This window comes from Monodelphis domestica, chromosome 5 (assembly GCF_027887165.1).
Source record: "Monodelphis domestica isolate mMonDom1 chromosome 5, mMonDom1.pri, whole genome shotgun sequence".
NCBI classification, from domain to species: Eukaryota; Metazoa; Chordata; class Mammalia; order Didelphimorphia; family Didelphidae; genus Monodelphis; species Monodelphis domestica.
Window position 1 is genome coordinate 170,645,935 of NC_077231.1, and position 21,631 is coordinate 170,667,565.

The 21,631-nt window shown below is 38.3% G+C and overlaps 1 protein-coding gene across 1 annotated transcript in view; it reads left to right on the forward strand.

Moving 5' to 3' along the window:
* Window positions 1-2,865: 2,865 nt before the first annotated feature.
* The window catches only part of PIK3CG (phosphatidylinositol-4,5-bisphosphate 3-kinase catalytic subunit gamma), a 48,233-nt gene continuing 29,467 nt past the window's right edge, over window positions 2,866-21,631 (forward strand). The window contains exons 1-6 of the mRNA XM_007504110.3: window positions 2,866-3,016; window positions 5,349-7,347; window positions 12,814-12,879; window positions 13,257-13,482; window positions 15,285-15,388; window positions 21,047-21,193. Coding sequence (XP_007504172.1) covers window positions 5,362-7,347; window positions 12,814-12,879; window positions 13,257-13,482; window positions 15,285-15,388; window positions 21,047-21,193 — 2,529 coding nt within the window. The 5' untranslated portion in view covers window positions 2,866-3,016; window positions 5,349-5,361. The remainder of the gene's footprint in view (window positions 3,017-5,348; window positions 7,348-12,813; window positions 12,880-13,256; window positions 13,483-15,284; window positions 15,389-21,046; window positions 21,194-21,631) is intronic.

The window sequence follows — 21,631 nt, forward strand, 5'->3', positions numbered from 1 at the left end:
GAGTGAAAAGACTTAGATTCAGACACAGGCTCAGTTATTTACCAGTCATGTGGCTATAAGTAAGCCTCACTTTCCCTTCATACAAAATGGGAATAATAATACTTAGAGTAGCTTTTCCCACTTGAGTTTTGGGGAATGCCAAATGAGATAATGTTTATGAAAGCAATAAGTAAACATATAAATATATAATCATAGTAGATAATATATTAAAAATAATAATTTAAATATTCAAATAAATAATGTAAATGTAAGCACTTATAAGACATTGTGGAAGAGTAGAAGGAACAATGAACTGAATTTGAATCATAGCCTCAGTGAGAAACTATGAACAAATAGCTCCCTCTGGCTCAGTTTCCTCATCTGTACAATGGTTACAATAATACTTGAATTCCTGCTCTCATGAGGATATGTGGAAAGCACTTTTACATTGGAAAGCACTCTATAAATATGACCTATGATAATAGGATAGAGTTAGCCTATGAGTCCTAAGACTTGTGTAAGGTACTGTCTTCTTTGAGTGTGCGTCGTGAGACCCAGAGCCCTCAGGGTTCCAGACTTATGCCCCATGAGTCATTCTGACTTGGAATTATAAATGACCTGCTTACTGTTTACCAAGGTATTTGCCAGTTGCTGTTCAGCTTCTAAAGGGCTACCCATGCTGATTTGTCACCTCCTTTTAAAATTGCTGCCACTCACCACTTTTTGCCACAGCCTGGGTCGCTTTTACTTTGAACCAATGACATTTCAGAAGCTTACCTCTCAAAACAATGAGGGAGATCTTTGCTCTGCTAAGTAACTGAGAACTTGAACTTTTTCATCAATAAATGCATGCCGTAATTGTCCTTGTTTGCTTAGGTTAGTACTCTCAGCGAGGGAATAGATGAAAACATTATAAAAGAAAGGTAGATTCATGTTTACAGGCAAGTGCGAAACCAGCACAGGATACCAGGATACGGGTACTGTGCTCCAGAGGCTGATATTTGGGGCGATGAGGTATCATTCTTCCCTCGTGGGGGGTATTTCTTGTTTCTTTCTTCCAGCCTGCCACCATGGTCCTCTCAGTGGCTCACAAGATCACACCTTCCCCCGTCAGTGCCTTCTAACCAGGGTAGAGGCAGTCCATATAGACTCCCTGGTCTGGAAACTTACCACAAATTCCCCCAGCATCAGTGCAAAACCACAGGGAACCTCCACAGATCAGCCAAAAATACTATTCGTTGGTACCTACGCAGGTTGTTGTTGCCCAGTTCCTTCACACGCTCACTCATTGTTCCTGTTGTCCACTACATCCTCTGTTTTGTGTAATCGAAAGGTCACTGAATTTGGAGTTAGGGGTCTTGAGTGCAAATCCTTCAGCTGCCACTTGGGTGATAATTGGGTGAAATAGCTCATTTATCAGCTTCAATTTCCTCATTTACAAAGGAAGGTCTGACTGGATGACCTCCAAGGTTTTGTCCGTGTTCCTATGGACTTTGATCATTTCCTCTCATATTCCTTTCATTGTGTATTGCTTGCTGAAACCTAGCTTTCACAACATGGTATTTTGGAAAAATTAATAGATTTGTCATCAAAGGACCTGAATTTAAATTTCAGCTCTGCCACCAAACTACCCAACTGACCTTGAGCAAGTCATTTAACTTACCTGGGTGTCAGTTTCTTCATCTGTAAAATGAGAGAGTTGGGCTATATGTGCCTAGAATCTATGAGTCTATGATCCTTAAGAAAATCTATCTTTTAGCACCTTCTCCAAGGCTAACAACTCCTCTCATATATCCTAATAAATAGAGGCAGGAGGAAGAATTGACTTATTCCTTACTCTTGATTGTTATTTTCAGAATCCACCTCTACCACCATCATTCAGTAACCAATTCTCCCCCTTGAAAGTTCACTTCATCTCATCCATATCCTTGTTGTTGTCATCTGTGAGTATCTGAATCATGGGTGAGACTAATCCAATAAGTTGCAAGTCTGGTCTTCCCTACCCCAATCAATGCCTCCTTCAAATATCCTGGCATCCTAATCCCTCAACATTAGCCCCCATGCCCCCTATCTACAGTACACTTCAGCCATGCCTAGTAGGAGTCATACCTTAGAACCACACCATCCACAGTGAATTTTTGCCTCAGGTGCTTGAATTTCTACTTATGGCTATGATTAAGGGTAGGAATTACAAACTCACAGTTCTAATAATTCAGTGCTGAACTTCAGGTCTAAAAGTTTTAATAATAGTAGGCTATCACCTTTACAAAGATGATTATTGTACTTTTCTAGTTTGGGAAATTTACACATTAGTTCTATTTAGGTATAAATAATTCTAATTACAATATAAATAATTACAATACATCTTTCACTATTAAAAATTAAATAGAGGGGCAGCTTGATGCTTCAGTGGTTAGAGCCAGGCCTAGAAATAAGACCAAATCTGGATTCATATATTTCCTACCTGTGTGGTCCTGGAAAAGTCACTTAACTTCAATTGCCTAGCCCTTACTGCTCTTCTGCCTTGGAAACAATGCTTAGTATTGATTCTAAGATGGAAGGAATGGTTTTTAAAAAGAAAAAAATAAAGCAGTTTCAAACACCTCCCTCCTCCTTCACCACCACCTCCTTCTCTCTCTCTCTCTCTCTCTCTCTCTCTCTCTCTCTCTCTCTCTCTCTCTCTCTCTCTCTCTCTCTCTCTCTCTCTCCCCCCCCACCCTCCTCTCTCCACCTCTTTTTGCTTTTTTCTTGCTCCTTCCTTCCTCCCTCTCTCATCCTCTCTTTCTCTACCTCTTAATTTGCCATGACAGGAAATGCATTTCTGACACTTTTAAAATGAGCAATCATATGTATAATCAACTTGGTCAAAACTTCCTTCCTGGTAACTGCAGCACTTCCTCTGCATCTGGATTTGAAAAGAGACCTACAAAAACAGAAGAGAGAGACACCAAAATTGTTACTGAAGGAAAAAATGCCCTGGCTTTAAAAAACAAACAAGGGGACTCTTCAGTATCGTAGCCACAGCCCTTTTAGTCAGGTAACATTTCCTTCAGTTTCTTGTCTTTTGTGTGTCTAGTTTAATTTTCATAGTCCTCATCTAAAGTATTTTTAGAAAGAAATATTGCCAGCATGTGAGATAAATGTTTCTTTTGAGTTTCATTCTGTGTTTCACTATATATTTTGTCCTCTCTTTTTTGAACATCTGTAAGGTTCTGACAGTAGTTTAGCAGGTGCATTAAGATGGTCCTAGTGGGGAGAGAGAGAGAAATGTTTCAATGGGACCAGAGCTGCTGAGACATAGGTAGCGTAAGCTTTCATTCACAAAACATTAATGACTTCGTCCCCTCAAAATTGACAGCAATGCATGAGCTCATTTTTAAGAATGACTAAAGGAAGGCTTGTGAGTATGTAGACCTGTTTTCTTTGGAAGCTAATTTCTTATTTAAATTGATGCATTGAAATCAAAGAGAATTTGTTATTCTTTTTTCCCCTTGCTTAAAGTTAGGAGAATTTTTTTGGTGTGCTTTTTTTTCCCTCTGAATTGTCTTCCACTTTTATTATGCCAGCAGCAGGTTACATAGAAAAAAAAGTAACAAACTTGTTTGGCTTTGTACATTTGAAGTTGGTGTGTGTGCTTTTTAAAAAAAAAATTCTCTATCAATGTGAGTATTAGTTTAGTACTGTTTTGCTTGCTTTGATATGCCAAAGGGCTGCATGATTTAAGATGCATGTATTTTTATGGGGCTATTTATCCCAACACAATTGTGAAGAAGAACAACTTGGGTTTGTTGCAGTGAAGTGCCCCTTGATAATACTTAAAGGGGACATGTCAAAACTATCAGTCAAATATTTGAAAATTATCATGTTACAATGGGATATGGTGTCATGATATTCAAGATTTACTTTCTGATTAATGATGAAATACTTTATTATATCTACAGGGAAGAATAAGTCGTGCTTACTTCTTTTGGTGGAATTGGCAATATCAATCCTTTAAGGATAGTAACAAATCATTCTTCAATTTTTATTTCAACAACTAAAATGTGTAATTGCCCAGAATTATACTGTCAGTCAGTTAATGACAGTATTAGTCATATTGCATTATTAATACAAAGTGGTTTGCAATTTCTAATTAAATAATTGAATTCAATGAACATTTATTAAGCACCTACTATGTTCTAGTGACTAGAGATAGAAAGATAAAAAAAATACTGTCCCTACCTTCAAAATACTTTCCTGCTCGATGAGGTGGGAGAGAGAGGTAAGACCTATGCATTCAATAATTCTGATATGATTAGAAAGTAAATACAAAGGAGAAATTAGAGGAAATGTTATAAGAAATGACAAGTATTTAATTTGTAGTATTATCTCTTTCAACTAGAGGAAGCAGGAAAAGCTTAACAAAGGAGTTTTAGTACCTGAGTTTGTCTTTCCTAGAACATGTTTACTGTTACAGAGATTGATTAGATGAATTAGCTCCCAAATTAAGGTATTTTTGTTTAATTTTAATGTTGTGCAAAGAGGAATCACATAACAAATATTGGCAGATTGAAAGAAAGGATGAAATATTTTATAAATTATTTTCATATTAACATTCTTATTGGAGTGACATTTCAGTTAAATATAACTGGAGTATTTAGAAATAGCAAGGTTATAGGTTAATAGGCATGGAGATGGAAGGAATCACAGAGAACATCTAGTTTAAACTCTTCATTTTAAAGACAAGGAAAATGAAGCTTAAAGAGGTTAAGTGATTCACCCAAGGTCATACAAGTATGAACTATTGAGAAAAGTGGGTTTTGAACCCAGGTCTTCCAACTCCAGAGCCAAGGCTCTTTCCACTATGACATAAATATTTAATTTGTTTATCTGCTAAATCTAGGATTTGTTTTTCTTAACCAGTTCATTTATCTCTTGGATTTATAGTGATTTTTTTTACTGGTTTTATTAACCAGAACAGAAGGGCAGAAAGATCATGCCCAAAATATAAAAGAAACTTCAGCAATAAGTGAATTAAGCTGCATGGCTAAGTTGAGGTGTGGAAGGTTTGGAAGCAGAGAACATACTAACACGATTACATAGGGGGTCTAAGTCCCAAGGAGAAGTACAACAATGAGAAAGGGGAAATAAGTTGATAGCCTTACCTCAAAGCAGAGAATTTTAACTTCTTCTATTTTGGAGAATTATAGGACATAATCCTTGAATTGGACATTTTGCTAATCTTGAAATATGTCTGTTGCCTTTCAGTGGGCATTTTTTTTCCTTCCAAGCACAAGATTTTCTGGATTTTGGTTGCTTCCAATTCATAGATATTTGGCAAGGGGAAAAGTACTCTTTTTGATTAAAATCTCTGCTTTCTTCTGCTTAAGATTCACCTAGGGCATGGATTTGGAGGACCATGAGCCCGTGGTTCTGAGAGAAGACCACAGGGGAAGGAGGCGGAGAATGAAGCCACAAAGTGCTGGCATCAGCTCATCTTCAATGGAGCGCATTCCCATAGAATTTATCCTGCCCACCAGCCACCAGAACACCAAAGCCACCGAAACAGTGATCCTAGAAGCAGCTGGAAATTGTAATGTGGAACAGGTGAAAGCACAGGTGTGGATGCAGGCCATGGAGACTAGCACAACCATGCAGTTCTATCACCAGTCCTCCCCAGAGCAATTTCTCCTGCTGTACCAGAAAAAGGGACAGTGGTATGAGATCTATGACAAGTACCAATTGATACAGACATTGGACTGTGTGAAGTACTGGAAAGCTCTCCAGAAGAACATGGGCCAGATCCATGTAGTCCAGAGGCAGCCACCCACAGAGGAAACTCGGGAGTTCCAACAGCAGCTAAATGACCTGATTGGCTATGACGTTACTAACATGAGCAACGTCCATGACGATGAGCTAGAATTCACCCGGCGCCGGCTTGTCACTCCACGGATGATGGAGGTCGCAAGACGAGACCCCAAACTCTATGCCATGCATCCTTGGGTGACTTCCAAACCACTCCCCACATACCTACTGAAAAAGATTGTCAACAATTGCATTTTCATCGTCATCCACCGAAGTACCACAAGCCAGACCATCAAGGTCTCTGCAGATGATACCCCAGGCACGATCTTACAGAGCTTCTTCACCAAGATGGCTAAGAAGAAGTCACTAATGGACATCCCTGAGAGTCAGAGTGAGCTGGACTTTGTGCTTCGGGTCTGTGGCCGGGATGAGTATATCGTGGGTGAGACACCGATCAAGAATTTCCAGTGGATTAGGCACTGTCTCAAGAATGGCGAAGAGATTCACCTTGTGCTAGATGCTCCTCCTGACCCAGGACAGGATGAGGTGAGGAAGGAGGAGTGGCCACTCGTAGATGACTGCACAGGAGTCACAGGCTACCATGAGCAGCTGACAATAAATGGGAAGAATCATGAGAGAGTGTTCACTCTTTCCCTGTGGGACTGTGACCAAAGGTTCAGGGTGAAGATCAGGGGCATTGACATCCCTGTGCTCCCACGGAACACTGAGCTCACAGTCTTTGTGGAAGCAAACATCCAGCATGGACAGCAGGTCCTTTGTCAAAGACGAACCACCTCTAAACCTTTCACAGAGGAGGTGCTCTGGAATGTGTGGCTTGAGTTTGGTATCAAAATCAAGGACTTGCCCAAAGGGGCTATACTGAACCTTCAGATTTACTGTGGGAAAGCAACAGCTCAGTCTTCCAAAGCTGAGATTTCTAGCTTCGAGACCAAAGGCAAAACTCAGCTCCTCTATTATGTGAACCTACTGCTGATTGACCACCGATTTCTCCTGAGGCACGGAGAATATGTCCTGCACATGTGGAAGATATCAGGGAAAGGAGAGGACCAAGGGAGCATCAATGCAGACAAGCTTACATCAGCAACCAACCCAGATACGGAGAATTCCATGTCAATCTCCATCCTTCTGGACAATTATTGTCACCCAATAGCCTTGCCCAAGCACAGGCCCACGCCTGACCCTGAAGGGGACAGGGTTAGGGGAGAAATGCCCAATCAGCTACGTAAACAGCTGGAAGAGATCATAGCCACTGACCCACTTAACCCACTCACAGCAAAGGACAAGGAATTACTATGGCATTTTAGGTATGAAAGCCTGAAGCACCCCAAAGCATATCCTAAACTGTTTAGCTCAGTGAAATGGGGACAGCAAGAAATTGTGGCCAAAACATACCAGTTGTTAGCCAGAAGAGAAGCTTGGGACCAAAGCGATTTGGATGTTGGGTTAACAATGCAACTCTTAGACTGCAACTTTTCAGATGAAAATGTAAGAGCTATTGCAGTGCAAAAGCTAGAAAGCTTGGAGGATGATGATGTCTTGCATTACCTGCTGCAACTAGTTCAGGTAAAATATGTTTGATTTACAAAAGGAAACAGTCTCAAGAACTGTATTTGCATAAACACAAGCACCTCATTCATTGGTTATGAAAATACCTGTTGTTCAGTGCTTCAGAATTAGGAGGGAGGCAGTGTGGTGTTATGGAAAGGAGAGATTCAAATTCTGGTTCTGCAAAGAACTTGTTGTATCACCTAGATCCAGACTCTTTACTTCTCTGGACCCTAATTTATTCATTTGCAAAATGAGGAGGTTGCACTAGATCAGGAATTCTTAACCTGGATCCTTTTGACAGCCCAGGGAGCCTATGGACACCCTCTCTGAGAATAATGCTTTAAAATTTATTAAATAAATTTATTAAATAAAATAAAATTATTAAATAAAATAAATAACATTAAAAAGACAGCCAATCAGATTGAAATACAATTGTCAATATTAAAAAGAAAACTTGGATCCCTTGAAATCTAAATATGGATGCCCAAAAGACCCATGGGTCCCAGGTTAAGGAATTCCTGGATGAGACGATCCTCAAGTTTCTGTCTTGTTCTAATAATCTAAGAACCTAGTAATCAAAGTAATTCTAGATAGACAATGTGGTTCAATGGAAAGGGAAATTGCCTTAGAGTCAGAGGACTTTGGTTCAATCGTATCTCTGATACTTAGCTACCTATATAACCTTAAGTAAGTCACTCTGTGAGCCTCAGGTAACTCATGTATAAAATGAAGAGTTGGACTGGATGACTTCTGCAGTCCCATCTAATTCTGTGTCATAGGATCACAGATTTAGAACTAAAAGTGACCTCAGAGTCCATCTAGTTCACTCCCTTACCCCTCCACCATTCTGTAGATGAAGAACCAAGTCCTAAAGAGGTTAAATTATTTTTCCATTGTGACACAGACCAGAATTCCAACCCAAATCTTTGGCTCCACATCTATTATTTTTTGTCCATGGTATAGACTGTGATCATAATTAAGCTGACTCACCAAATAATAAATTATTCTATTTGTTTCTTGTTACCCAAGACAATATGGAGTGAATTTATGTGAGGATTAAGAGATGATGAGTTTATAAACTGTAAATTGCTATATAAATGTGAGTTATTATTATAGTCTATTTGAAGTCATTACCTTCTAGGAGAATTAGATTGATAGTATTCTTAGTCTTTAATTCATTCAGAATATCAGTGTAACGTAGAGAAAGAATACAGGAGCAGCTCTCCTCCTGGTAGTCCACCCTAGCTATTTCATTTGATCTCTGTTTTCTTATCTGCAAAATCCACAGTAAATGTTTGTCCATTATGTAACATCAATGATGTCTTAAACTTTAAGAGGGAATGAGATCCTTCCCAGGTGTTTTAGGTACCTGTTACGATCTGGGGGATTTTGCAGGCTAGTGGAAAAGACTATTAGGCTGAGAACCAGAATGCTTGCATTCAAGCCCCAACTCTAGCATTTGCCCACTGCTAGATGGTGGGCAAGTCCCATGGCCTCTTGGTTCCTCAGTTTCCTTATATATAAAATGAAGAAGTGATTTCTAAAGTCCCCTTCAATTCCGACAGTTCATGTCTATAAGTAAATGAATACTGTATTTGGGTCAGTGGTGATAAGTATTCAGGGCTAGAGAAGTAAGCGGAAGGCATGTTACTTAGAAAGTAAGAACAAGAGGTTTTGTTTGTTTGTTTGTTTTTTAAATTTGCCATTTGATGGCATTTATCACAAGTATAAATTGCCTCACCCAGTGTTTGAGGTTCATCATATCATATTTTAGAACTAGAAGGGATTCATAAGCATACAAAATTTTAAAGGTGAGGCAGTTCTTTAGAGACCCTCTAGTCCAGATCCCTTACTTTACAGAGGAGATAACTAAGACCTGGAGAGGTGAAGTTGAATTTCCCAAGCTCAGGCTTCTGGAGTTTGTCTGAGCTAGCCCTCTGGTCACCTGCAAGTATGCTGTTGTCATCCCCATTTCAAAGATGCAGCTGAGGCCCAGAGAGGTAAAGAGAGCTTCCCTAGTTGATCATACCTTGGTCAGTGGTAGAGGCAAAAAACTTGAACTCGGCTCTTTCCCCTTCCTAATGCATTAATCTTTGTGCTATGCTATACTAATTAGACAAAGTACTTATTAGGGAAGAAATGGAGAGGCTACTGAAGCAATTATGTTCTATATTGTATAGATGTGTTAGGCAATGAGTTACCAAGTCAGCCATTTGTGTAAATTGTCCCTAAAGTTTACAGACAAGCATGATAAGAACTCACATTTGTATTGTACATTAGGATTTACAAAGCTTTCCTTCTTCGACAGCACTGTGCTTCTTGTTGTTCAATTGGATCTAACCCTTTATGGCCCCATTTGTTTTGTTTTAGCAAAGATTATAGAGTGGGGAGGGGGCAGCTAGGTAGCACAGTGGGTAGAGTTCCAGACCTGGAGTTGGGAGGAACTGAGTTTAAATCTGGCCTCAGACAATGCCTCACTATGTGATCCTGGGCAAGTCACTTAACCCCAATTGCTTAGCCCTTGCCTCTCTTCTGTCTTAGAACTGATACTAAGATAGAAGGTAAGGCTTAAAAAAGAGATAATGCAATGGCTTTCCAGGTAGGTAGTATCAGTATTGTTATTTCAAATTAACAGGTAAGAGATTAAGTGGCTTGCCAAGGATCACACCTGTAGTAAGTGTCAGAGGCAAGTCTTCTAACTCTAAGTTAATTTTTTTCCCCATCATATCACCCTACCAATAATCAAGGCATTCTCATCCTTAACTGTTAAGTTTCTACCTTTGCCATTTGACTCTCAAAACCTATTTCTATAGAGCTTCTTTACATGTCATCTAAAAGCGTCCAATGTTATTTTTTTGTTTCCTTCCATCCAAATGTTTATTTAATTGCCAGAGTATTAAAGAAGTTAGAGAAGAAAAAAAACATAAAGTATCTCCTTATTTTGTTGTCCATACAGAATTGTCTGGGACTCTAAATTTGTATCAATTCTGATCTTCATCAAGGACCCATCTACATTGCTTTCCTTGTCTCTTCTGTGGATAAACTCTGCAGAATGAGGCATTTTTCTGTTATTTCAATTTTGCCTGCTTAGAACAGAAGAAGTCAAGAAATTAGCAGACATAACTTAAACACCACTTTGACCATTTGTTAAAGTTTCTGTGCTATTTTTTCAGAGGTTTTAAAATTCCTGCTGCCTGAATAAAACCCTGTCTGAGTTGAGGTTAAATTTTGACTTTACAAAATTAGTGTACCGACTCTCAAATTCAACAAAGATTTTTTTAAAGTACTGGAATGAATATACTCATTTACCATTGGATGAGTAGTTTTATAGATACGTTCCCAAAGCCAGAAACTTCATTGCAGTTTAAATTTGAATGCTCTTGATCACACCCATGAAAAGGTTGAGTTTTTGTTGTTCTGTTTCGTTTTGAAGCAGCTTTAAGGTAATAGAAACACAATTAATAAACCACTCGTAATCATTTACAATGTGGGAGGGAAAAATTGCAGCAGAATCCAAACCAAAATTTTGGTGCCTTCTTATGGATTCCCTCTGCCCACAAAAGATGGACAGAGGATGGAGATTTGGCTTGATGTAGATGTTTTCTATTCTCTCCTTTGAAAAGAAAGATTGAATAATCTAAGAATATTTATAGGGAAACAGTTCAGGAGATAACAAATTAGGAACATATTGATGCAACAAAGTTGCATTGGATATGGAGTCATGGATTGAATGATATCAGGTCCCCCTTGCCTCTAAAGTTCTTTGATTCTATTCTCTCTAGAGAATCTGTGAAACAAAATATAATTTCTCCATTTTTTCTATTGCTTTCTTCTTTGGAATATATACCTAGTTTAAACTTAAATAGTCTTTTAAGAGGTACAGAATTCTTTCTCACAATAACCATATGAAATGGTTGTGCCAAGACATCTGAAACTTAAAGGAGTTAAATGACTCCACTCTCTTCCTCTCCTCCTCTCCTTTTTTGTTTCATAATCTTCTACAGGATAACCTTGATTCTTTCCAGAGAACATGCTAAGGACTCAGAGAAGCCCAGGAACAATGAACAAAACATAGAATACTCATAATAGTCCATAAGTAATCAATATATTTCTCCTTTAACTCTGGTGAGCTGAAGTCATAACACCAATGTCTGGAATTTGGACTCCCTTTGAAAGGGGAGACATCTTTAACCATCTTCTCTCCCACATGCCTCCCTCTTATCCAATCTGTTGCCAAATCCTCGTAATTCTAGTATCCTTTCCATTACATTAAAAACTCCATGAGGGCAGCTTTCTGAGGCCCCTGTCCCCATGGAGCTGCCATGTTAGTAAGATTATGCAATCTATATATAAAAGAGAGAGAGAGAGAGAGAGAGAGAGAGAGAGAGAGAGAGAGAGAGAGAGAGAGAGAGAGAGAGAGAGAGAGAGAGAGAGATGTACAAAATTCTAAACGAGATCTAAGGAGCAAAAGGTCATTATTGACTGAGAATCTGTGAAGGTTTTATGGGAGAAGTAGAATTTGACCTGACTTTTAAAGGATGAATAGAATTCTGGGTATATAGATTGGAATGAGCAAAGACGTAGAAGGTCAAGAAAGCAATAAACTTTGGTCTCTTCTCATATCTTTATTAATCTATCAACACACATTTATTGAAGCCTTTCTCTGTCCCTGTGGATATGGTAGATACTAAGGATGAAAGTACAAAAGTGAAAAAGTCCTTGCCCTCAGTAAATCCAGACTCAGTCTCTATTAGGGCCTGAGATAGAAGAGAAATGATCAAAAAAAAATTAGCTCCTTGCCTATCCTCCCTGAACCAGCCTGTGGCTATGTACTGTTCACAGGCATACCCCACATCCCCAAAAAGGAAGTGTACTTTGAAGACTAGATGGAGAATGGACTGAGATAACAGTTAAAAGTAGAGGAACAGTTTAGCTTTCCTCCTGCCTGAAGTCCATGAACTTAGCTAAATGGTAGTCCTTGATTCCTTACCCACCTGCAATGGAGAGTAAGATCAGATAGATTTGGTAAAGGGCAGAGAAAGACCTGAGGGGTACAGTCCCCTTTTCCCCCAGGTTTATAATTCCCATATTTGTGTAATACCACTAACAGGCAGTATCTTCCCAGTTCCAACCCCCACTCTTCTCACCTTTCCATTCCTCTTGCAAAGTAGAGGCTTATGGTGAAGCCAACAATCATCCAAGTTCTGCCTCCATCATTCAGCCACCTAGAATCCTACTTGAGCAAAGTGAAGTGATCCTAGAAGAAAAAGAAAAATGACCACTTTTTCTGTTGCTGGGGACACTAACACATAGCAGAGATCCATGATAAAGCCTTTACTGCTGGTCCTGGCTTATAGAAGTCCAGGCCTCCCTTTGGTTTAGTTATTCCTTATCAAGAGATGAAATGAATCTGTATAGTTGGACACATTGATATATATCTTTATATTTGTGCATAAATACATAAATATGTTTTATCTTTAGGCTGTGAAATTTGAACCTTACCATGACAGTGCTCTTGCCAGATTTCTGCTGAAACGTGGTTTGAGAGTAAGTATTCTCATTCTGATGACATCAGGGACTTTTTAAAAACTGGGTTTAATCAAGGCAGCATGGGATAGTAATACTGCTACTCTAGTAGTACCTACTAAAGCTTTCCTTGAAGTCAGAGGGACCTAGATTCAGGTCACAGAGACTAATTTTTGACCTTGGACAAGTCATTTCTCCTCACTTCTCCTAGGTAATTAATACTCTAAGATTATAAATTGCTGAGAACATGATAACCTATGGAGCTTGAGGGAATTTCCTCACCCAAGAGCCCCCTATACCAATGAGATCCCACATCTAACCCTTCTCTTTCATTTACTGACAGACCCTAAATGTCATTCATATTAATCGTCTTCAACCTTTTTTTTTTTCATTCTCAGAACAAGAGAATTGGTCACTTCTTGTTCTGGTTTCTGAGAAGTGAGATTGCTCAGTCCAGACACTACCAACAACGGTTTGCAGTGATCCTTGAAGCCTATCTGAGGGGCTGTGGCATGGCTATGTTAGAGGATTTCACAAAACAGGTTCAAGTCATCAGGATGCTACAAAAAGTCACTATTGATATTAAGTCACTTTCTGCAGAAAAGTATGATGTCACCTCCCAAGGTACAGTTTCCATACTTTTGAGTCACTTCTTAAGTATCCCAAGATGTGTCGTGTCCTCTGTCATCTCCCCCTTTTCTGGAAAGTATAGTTCTTCTCAAAAAAGCCCAAAACATAAAAAAGGTTTTCCTAGCTTCTTTCTGCATAGTGGGGGAAGGGAGGGAAAAAAACAAAATTATTTCAGATTTTTGAGTAAATTAATATCTATGAAATGGCTTTCAAAAATGTTCTACATAGATAATTAAAACATCCTTTAAAAAGCAACCGGATGCAAAGGGGTCTCATATTTTTTCTTAGCTTTTCACATTTGTTTTCCTATACTGAATTAAATATTCATTCTACCCTACCCTAGACAATTTTCAGTCTTTTTTTTTTAAATAAAGGCGGCTTAAGAAGTTTTATTAGCTCCATGGGCTAGTTCTTTGTATTCAGAATTTCTAGATTTGTTTTTTGATTCTTACTGGATACATATAAAATACTCTCTCCTCCCTAAAAGAACATTCTCCTTATTTTTGTCAAAAATTGCTTATGATGGAATCAGTCCAATTTTCAATGACTTCTCAACTATCGGATATGCAGACAATGACCTTGGATTAATTTCCTTAAGTACTAAAACCAAACAAAAACAACTTGAACAGTTTGAAACTATCTCAAGTTCTCTAACCCCTGCCCCCACCTACCACAAGTTCCTCTTTTTTAAGTGTTTATAGCACCCAAACAAGTTTGCATTTGATGTAGCCCTATCTGTTTTCCTATCAGTTCTTACTCCTGCCCACTACCTTACCCCCTCCCTCCCTCCTACCCCTACCTCTCAGCCACAAAGCATCACTAGATGGAAGAAAAGCTACAGTAATCACCTTTTAGCCTTTGACAAAAATCTTCCTTTACTGTGATTTAATCTGTATGTAAACCAATGTGGCTAGGAGCAGGGAGGTGGAGCAGAGAGCTGGCTTTGGAGCCATGAAGACTTGGTTCAAACATACCATCTGGGCAACCCTGGGCAATTCTGACTCTGGCATTCAACCTCTCAATGCCTTAGAAAAGAATTCTCAGAAAGTAAGCATTGCAGAGAAAGAACAGCCTGAATGGGTAAAGGGAATTCCCTTTTCATCTGGAAGTTCCTTCTGCCAATGAAATGTGGTAGAGACTCATTAGAATGTGACTTCCTTGAGGGTAGAGACCATATTTTTGTCTTTCTTGCATGCAGTGTTTACACTGTCTGGCACAGATTAAGTCCTCAACAGATACTTGTCACTTGACTTGTTGAAATGGCAGATTCAGTCCTTTATCCCAACAGATCTATAAACATGCTTACCTGGAAGTGGGCTCTAACTGTTAAATTATTTGGAGCTTTTCCCTCAGGCCCATCTAAAGCATAAATTCCTTCAGTGCTCTTTCTCTTCTTCCTGTGCCCTTCAAGATTAGAAGAGATCTTTTTTTTTCTGTTTTTCAACCAAGTGTCCACCACCTTGTATTTTTGAAGTTGACTTTTTTTTAACTAAAGGAACTAACTTTTAAACTAATTTTTCACTTATCCCTATTGAATTTCATATGAATGGATTTCTCTCAATGCTGGCTCTGGCCTGTCAAGATCTTTGTGAATCCCTTCCTTTCTAAGTGTGTTAGATGTCCACCTTCCAGTCTTCCCAACTTTGAGTCATCTGCAAATTTGATAATCACATGTTCTATGCCTTTACCCAGATCATTGATGAAAGTGCACAAATTAAGCTTAGTAAATGTGTGTGTGATATTGTGCAATGGTAATCTTAATGAATTCCTGTTGATTTCTAATGTGTCAACTGCAGTTATCGCACAACTTAAGCAAAAGCTTGAAAACCTTCAGAATTCTAATCTTCCAAAAAATTTTAGAGTTCCCTATGATCCCGGCCTGAGAGCAGGAACACTCGTGGTAAGTGTTATGGCAATCTTTCATTCTGAATCCTTGTTATGTCCTGATAAGGTTCAACAGTTGAGATAACTGATAAGTATCAGGGGAGAGGGATGTTTGAGAATTGCCTTCCTTTAATCTATACTTTAATCACTGGCCCAAGAAGGATTGTTCTCAGGGTAGCTAGGTAGCGAAGTGGATAGAGAGCTAAGCCTACAGTCAGAAAGACCTGAGTTCAAATTTGTTCTCAGATATTTCCTTGCTATGTGACCCTGGACAAGTCACTTAGCCCCAATTGCCTAGCCTTTGCCACTCTTCTATCTTAGAACTGATACTAAGACAGAAGTTAAGGGTTTAAAAAAAAAAAGAAGTGGCATTGGTCTCCATGCCTACTATAGATGGAGCACCATATAATAGCTTTTTACACACCATTTTAAATTGTATGCAAGATGAAAGTCCTTCCCTGAAATCTTACTCTAAAATCTCATCCTGGTATACAGGTGACTCTGAAAGACCCAGCAAGTGGAATGTAAGGGCTCTAACCAGTCTAGTGTATAAATGGAGATTTTGAGCCTTTGAACTTCATCTCCCAGAAGTCCCTTAGAATTTCCCAAAATTCCACTTTTCCTGCATCCCCACATTTCTTGTGATTGTATTTAAGTGGCTGTAACCCGTCCTTCGTCTTCTTTTGAACCTGCAACAGGGTTGAAGTCAGGCAGTTCTTTTGTTTTAGTTATTATTAATAAAACTTTATACAATATAATACTTGGTTATTGATTATTAATTTAAAAACCCACACTAGGAAGGCTTGAAAAAATGTTCTAAATTGTCTGTCACCTAAGGACCAGCCTAACTAAAGAGGTAGAGCCTTGCCCCTAGAAAGTTGGCCATTGGGCGCTAAATTCTTTGAGCCACAGAAACTCATGAAGACCTCCTGAGAGGGTAGAAACACAGAGATAAGTATTGGAAGGGGAAGTATCTACACAGATGAAATCACAAATCTTTGAAATACTGTTTACATTAATAGGGCACAACTGTTTCTATAACAAAAGCTATACCCTTAATTTTCATTTTGAGAGAATGATGATTCTGATAATAGGTCCCTTCTTCTTCAAGAAGCATAGGTAGTGTGCAGATAAGTATGGTCACTTTAAGGGTCTAAGTTTTAGCTTTTCTACTTAATATGTGTGATAACAGAAGTCCCTTAATTCCTTTTGGAATAATAATTATTGCATAAACTACCTTCTGTGGTTTTCATGGAGTTCACAGGTATGAGTGCTTCAAGACTCTGTACAAATTATCTAGCCTACTGCCTTCCCTTTAAGGATAAGACTATCAAAGCTCAAGAAGGTGAAGTCACTGGCCACGATTCACTGTTATGTTTCTTTAAATGAAACCCAAGATCGATATTGTCCCATGGCTGACTCATGTTGAACTTTGGGGCCACTAAAGTTCCCAGATCTTTTTTCAGTCAAAATGTTGTCTAAACATACCTCTCTCATCGTGTACTAATGAAATTGGCTTTTTGAATGCCACAGGACTTTTGAAACTTGATTGCAAAAGATGAATAAGAGAGTAAACAAAAGAAGCAAAGAAATGAATGTAAATTATCTCCTCAAGGACTTTAGCCATGAAAGGAGAGTGAGAAATGATAGAAAGGACAATTGGCTGGAGAATGTGAGATTGAATGAGATAACTTGTGTAGGGGTTTATCTTGGCAAGAAGGGCCACCTCTTCGTGTGAGACAAAGGTAAAAGAGAAGGTAGATGGTGAGGGAAAAGCATCTGAGTAATGTTAGATGAAGAGAGGAGAAGAAAGAGTTCTTGGCAAATGGCCTCGGTTTATTTCAGTATTCATCAAAGTTCTCAGCTGAGAGGATGGAATAATGGGGAGCCATGGGAGATTTGAGGAGGGAGAGAAATGTTCAAAAAAGCTAGTGTGTTTAGTGAGATAATGAATTAATTAGAGATGTCTAAAAGGATTGCTTGGCTACAATGACGGGCCAGTCAAGGTTGCATAACATTAAATTTTTACTGGGCCCAATCAGAACAATTCTATCATTTTCTCCACTTCCATTTTGTAGTACATAAAGAATGAGGATAGAGGTGGGGAATACTTTCATTATTCCCTCCCAGTTTTGTTGTCATAAAAAATGTTGTAAATCTTAACATATAGAACCCAGAAATATCTGACTTGAAATTCTGATTGACATATAGATGGTGTAACAAGTCACTTGACCTCTCAGCACCCCAGACAACATTCTAAGACTATAAATTGCTAAACAGGTGTTGAGCTGCATTGACAGAGGGTGTTTCCTCACTGGGAGTTCCCTAAAAACCAATGAAATCACATATCTGATTTCTCCCTCCTTCCCCCACCAAAGAAAAATATTTTTCACAAACTGCTGCTGATATGGGTCCCTTCTGTGAAAAAATTGGAGCATGTTTTCCCCTTTCCCACATCAAACACAGTAAAAGTTCATTTAAAATTTCCTATCTCAGTCCTATCAGTGGTTAGGGTGGCAGCTGAATGTGGTACAGCATGAACATGAAAAATAGATTAAAAACAAAAATGTTAAATTTCCTTTGAAATTATTATCTCTCCCTCTGCTCAGACCCAATCTTTTGAAGATCACAAGAATTGTAGAGTCAGAAGGTATCTCGATGGCCATCTGGTCCAATCCATATTCCATAAGAAATCTCTACAGTAAAGTGGCTGGCAAATAACCATTCAAGTTTTGCCTAAAGTCTTTCAAGGAGAAGGAACTCATCACCTCTCAGAGCAACCATTTCAATTTCAGATAGCTCTAATTATTATCAGAATTTTCCTAACATCAAACCCATATTTATTTCTATAACTTTCACCTATTGATCCTAGTACTGGCCATGTAGGGCCAAGTGAAGAGTTATCATGTGTCCCCCACCTACCCAGTCTGCCCTTCTCCAGACTAAACATTCCATTTCCTTCTACCAATCTGCAGACATGCCATATAAATATGGCACAGACCCTTCTCCTGACACTCGCATCCTCTTAAACTGGCACGACAAGAGCTGAAAATAATACACCAAATATGACCATGGTGGACTTCCTCCTTATTCCTGGAAACTATGCTTGTCTTAATGAAGCCAAGATCATATTGACTTCTTTGTATGCCAAAACATACTGCCGACGTATTGAACTTAGAGTTCATTAAAACCCCCAGGTTATTTCCAGACAAATGACTATGTAACACTGTCTCATCTATCTTGGACTTAAGATATTAATTTTCAAACTTATATAAGAAGTGCATCTTAATAGATTCACCCCTGTGATGTAGCCTGTCAAAATCTTTTTTGGATCTTGACTCTGCTATGCAGAAATTTAGCTATCATTCGATAACCATTCCACCTATGCCTTCATCCAAGTTGTCCATAGACAGGCTAAATAGTATCAAGCCCCATACAAGAATATTTATTATTTTGTTATCATTACCATGTTTATTGGTAGGAATGATCATTTAATAATAGATCTTTATTAAGGATGAGTCAAGACCAATCAACATTGAGTAGCAATTTGAATGCCAGAAGGAAGAGATAAGAAATCATAGCTAACTGAGGAACTCTTGCATAGGAGGCAGGAAATATGTGTAGGATATCTAACAGTAAAAGCTGTGTGGCAAGGAGTTGGTCAAGAATAAGGAACTGCTTTTTTGATGGATAAATGTAGCGTCTTTGGGAGTCATTTTCATGGTGAAGTAGATTCCCCAAAAATATGAAATGTCTTTATGTTCTGTCTGAGCCCTAGTCTTGCAAAGTGAAGAACTCTGCACTCACACCCATGGAACTAGGGTGCCTAGAGACTCTCCATGGAATCTACAAGAATCCCAGTCATCCCTACCAGCTTTAAGCAGAAGGATAATTTTCACTATCATTAGAATCCCTTAGAAAAGCACAGCCATATATTTAGACAAAACATCTGTGGAAAATTCAATGGTAGGAATCATCAGATAAAGATGCAGAAAAAGAATGCAATAACAGCCTGTGACATCCTTCAGCAAAAGTATGTGAATGAAGAACAAAAAGCAATTGGGCTAATCTAAAGCCCTAAAGAAAGTCCATGGTCCTTTGGAGGGAGGAGGAAGAGAGGATATATTAGGAAACGTATAAAAGAGAATGGAGGAATTATTAGAGAAATTGGAAATAAGCATCCTGTTTTTAAAATTCCATCACATTATTTCACAAACAATCAAATTGTTTTCCACTCTGTGCTAATATACCAAGCTAATTGAGGCACAATAAAAATCATATAGTCAATTCAGTGTATGATTAGTTGTATCAGTAGAGATAAATGATTTGAAGGAGGTAAAAATGGAAATTAGATGTGTGCATTCTTTTTCCTCTTATGCAAGAAATAGGAAATTAAGAGCCTACCAAAGTGGTTTTGTTTGGCACTTGAAAACAATTTCATTGTTGAAGTGGACCTAATTATTCATTTGCCTAGTAAGTCCCCCTTTATTTCAATTGCTAATGAAAAAAGAAAATCTCAGGTCAGAGGCTCTACTAATTATCACAGATTCTGAATGCTTAAAGAGTCCAAATTAGTACAATTTAATGTAAAATTTCAATGTTAAGAAGGTCAAGTTTCTCTTGACTTATCTATTTGCTGTCCTTATTAATCTGTTAATAAGACAGTGCGGTGCACTCTCAGGAATCCACTAGAGTCCAGAGAGACTCACCTCTGAATCCTACCCCTGGCACTTGTTGGCTATAGAAGCAAGGGCAAATAGAGTAATCAAGCAAGTAACAGGCATTTATTAAGGACTCACTATATGCCAGGGATGGAGTTGACTACTAAAAATACAAAGAAAAATCAAAAATAGTCCTTACCCTCAAGGAGCTTACATTCAAAATATAGGAGACACCAGGTGCATAAATAGCTACATCCACAATATATACAAAACAGATGAAAGGTAAGCTTAGAGAGGAAGGCAATATTAACAAGGGGCAATAGGAAAAGAAATCTGGTGTTTGAACTGAGTCTTACTGAAAGCTAAGAATACCAAACTATAAGCCTCAGTTTCTTCATCATTAGATCTCAGGGTTGTTGTTAGGATCTAATGACCCTAACTAGTTAGATGGCACAGTGGATGGAGTAATGTGTTTGGAATCAGAAAGACATGAGTTCAAATCTGTCCTCAGACACTGATTAACTTGCGTGACCTTGGGTGACTCATTTAACCCCCATTTGCCTCAGTTTCTTCACTTGTAAAATGGGTATCATAATAGCACCTATTATGTAGTTTTTAGTATTTAGTATTTAGTAGTTTAGTTTTGAGGATCAAAGGAGATAATAGTTATAAAGTGTTTAACACAATGCTTGACATATAGTAAGTGCTTCAGATAATAGTTATAAAGTGTTTAACACAATGCTTGACATATAGTAAGTGCTTCATAAGTGTTTCCTTTTTTCTTACCTACATTCAACTTAAAAGTACTATTTAGCTGTCAGTTATCATTGGTTATCTTTTCAAATGGGTCTTTACTGCAGGGGTTCTATTTGAAAGTGCAAATATAGCATAGATATTTCTAGGAATTACCTTGAAAAAGACAAAAAAGAACTGAAGGTATAGTGAAACCACACATTGTGTCTGATTCCATGTATCCATCTCTGTATAGAAAACATGTGAACTCTTCCTTACAGATTGAAAAATGTAAAGTAATGGCATCCAAAAAGAAGCCCTTATGGCTTGAATTTAAATGTGCTGATCCCACAGCCCTGTCCAATGAAACCATAGGAATTATCTTCAAACACGGGGATGATTTGCGTCAAGACATGCTCATTTTGCAAGTAAGTTAATATCTGGATTATTGGTGTGTTTTGTTTTGATTTTTACATTTATTGTTGGGGGAAAAACAGCTCTAAGATTAGCAGAGTTCAAGCACAGATTACCACTCAGTAACTTTGTAGTGGTGGATGTTCCCATTGGTTTTGCCTTGTATACTATGCCATTAGTTCATAGCCTTCTCTCAATACAGTACAGTAAGAGACTTATTTTTATTCATACCAGCAGTTCATTTCTCAACCAATTCCTGAATAATGAACCATACCAAGCTCTCTGCACCCTTGTTCCAATTTTTTATAACCTAGTTTAAAAAGAATGGAGATATAGTTTAAACATATATGCATCACTCCTAATGCCCACTTGTAACCGACAGCTACTCCACATTTATCTGTGTGCATGTATGCATACATTTACAGCTTCTCCCCCACTACTAAGATTCCTCT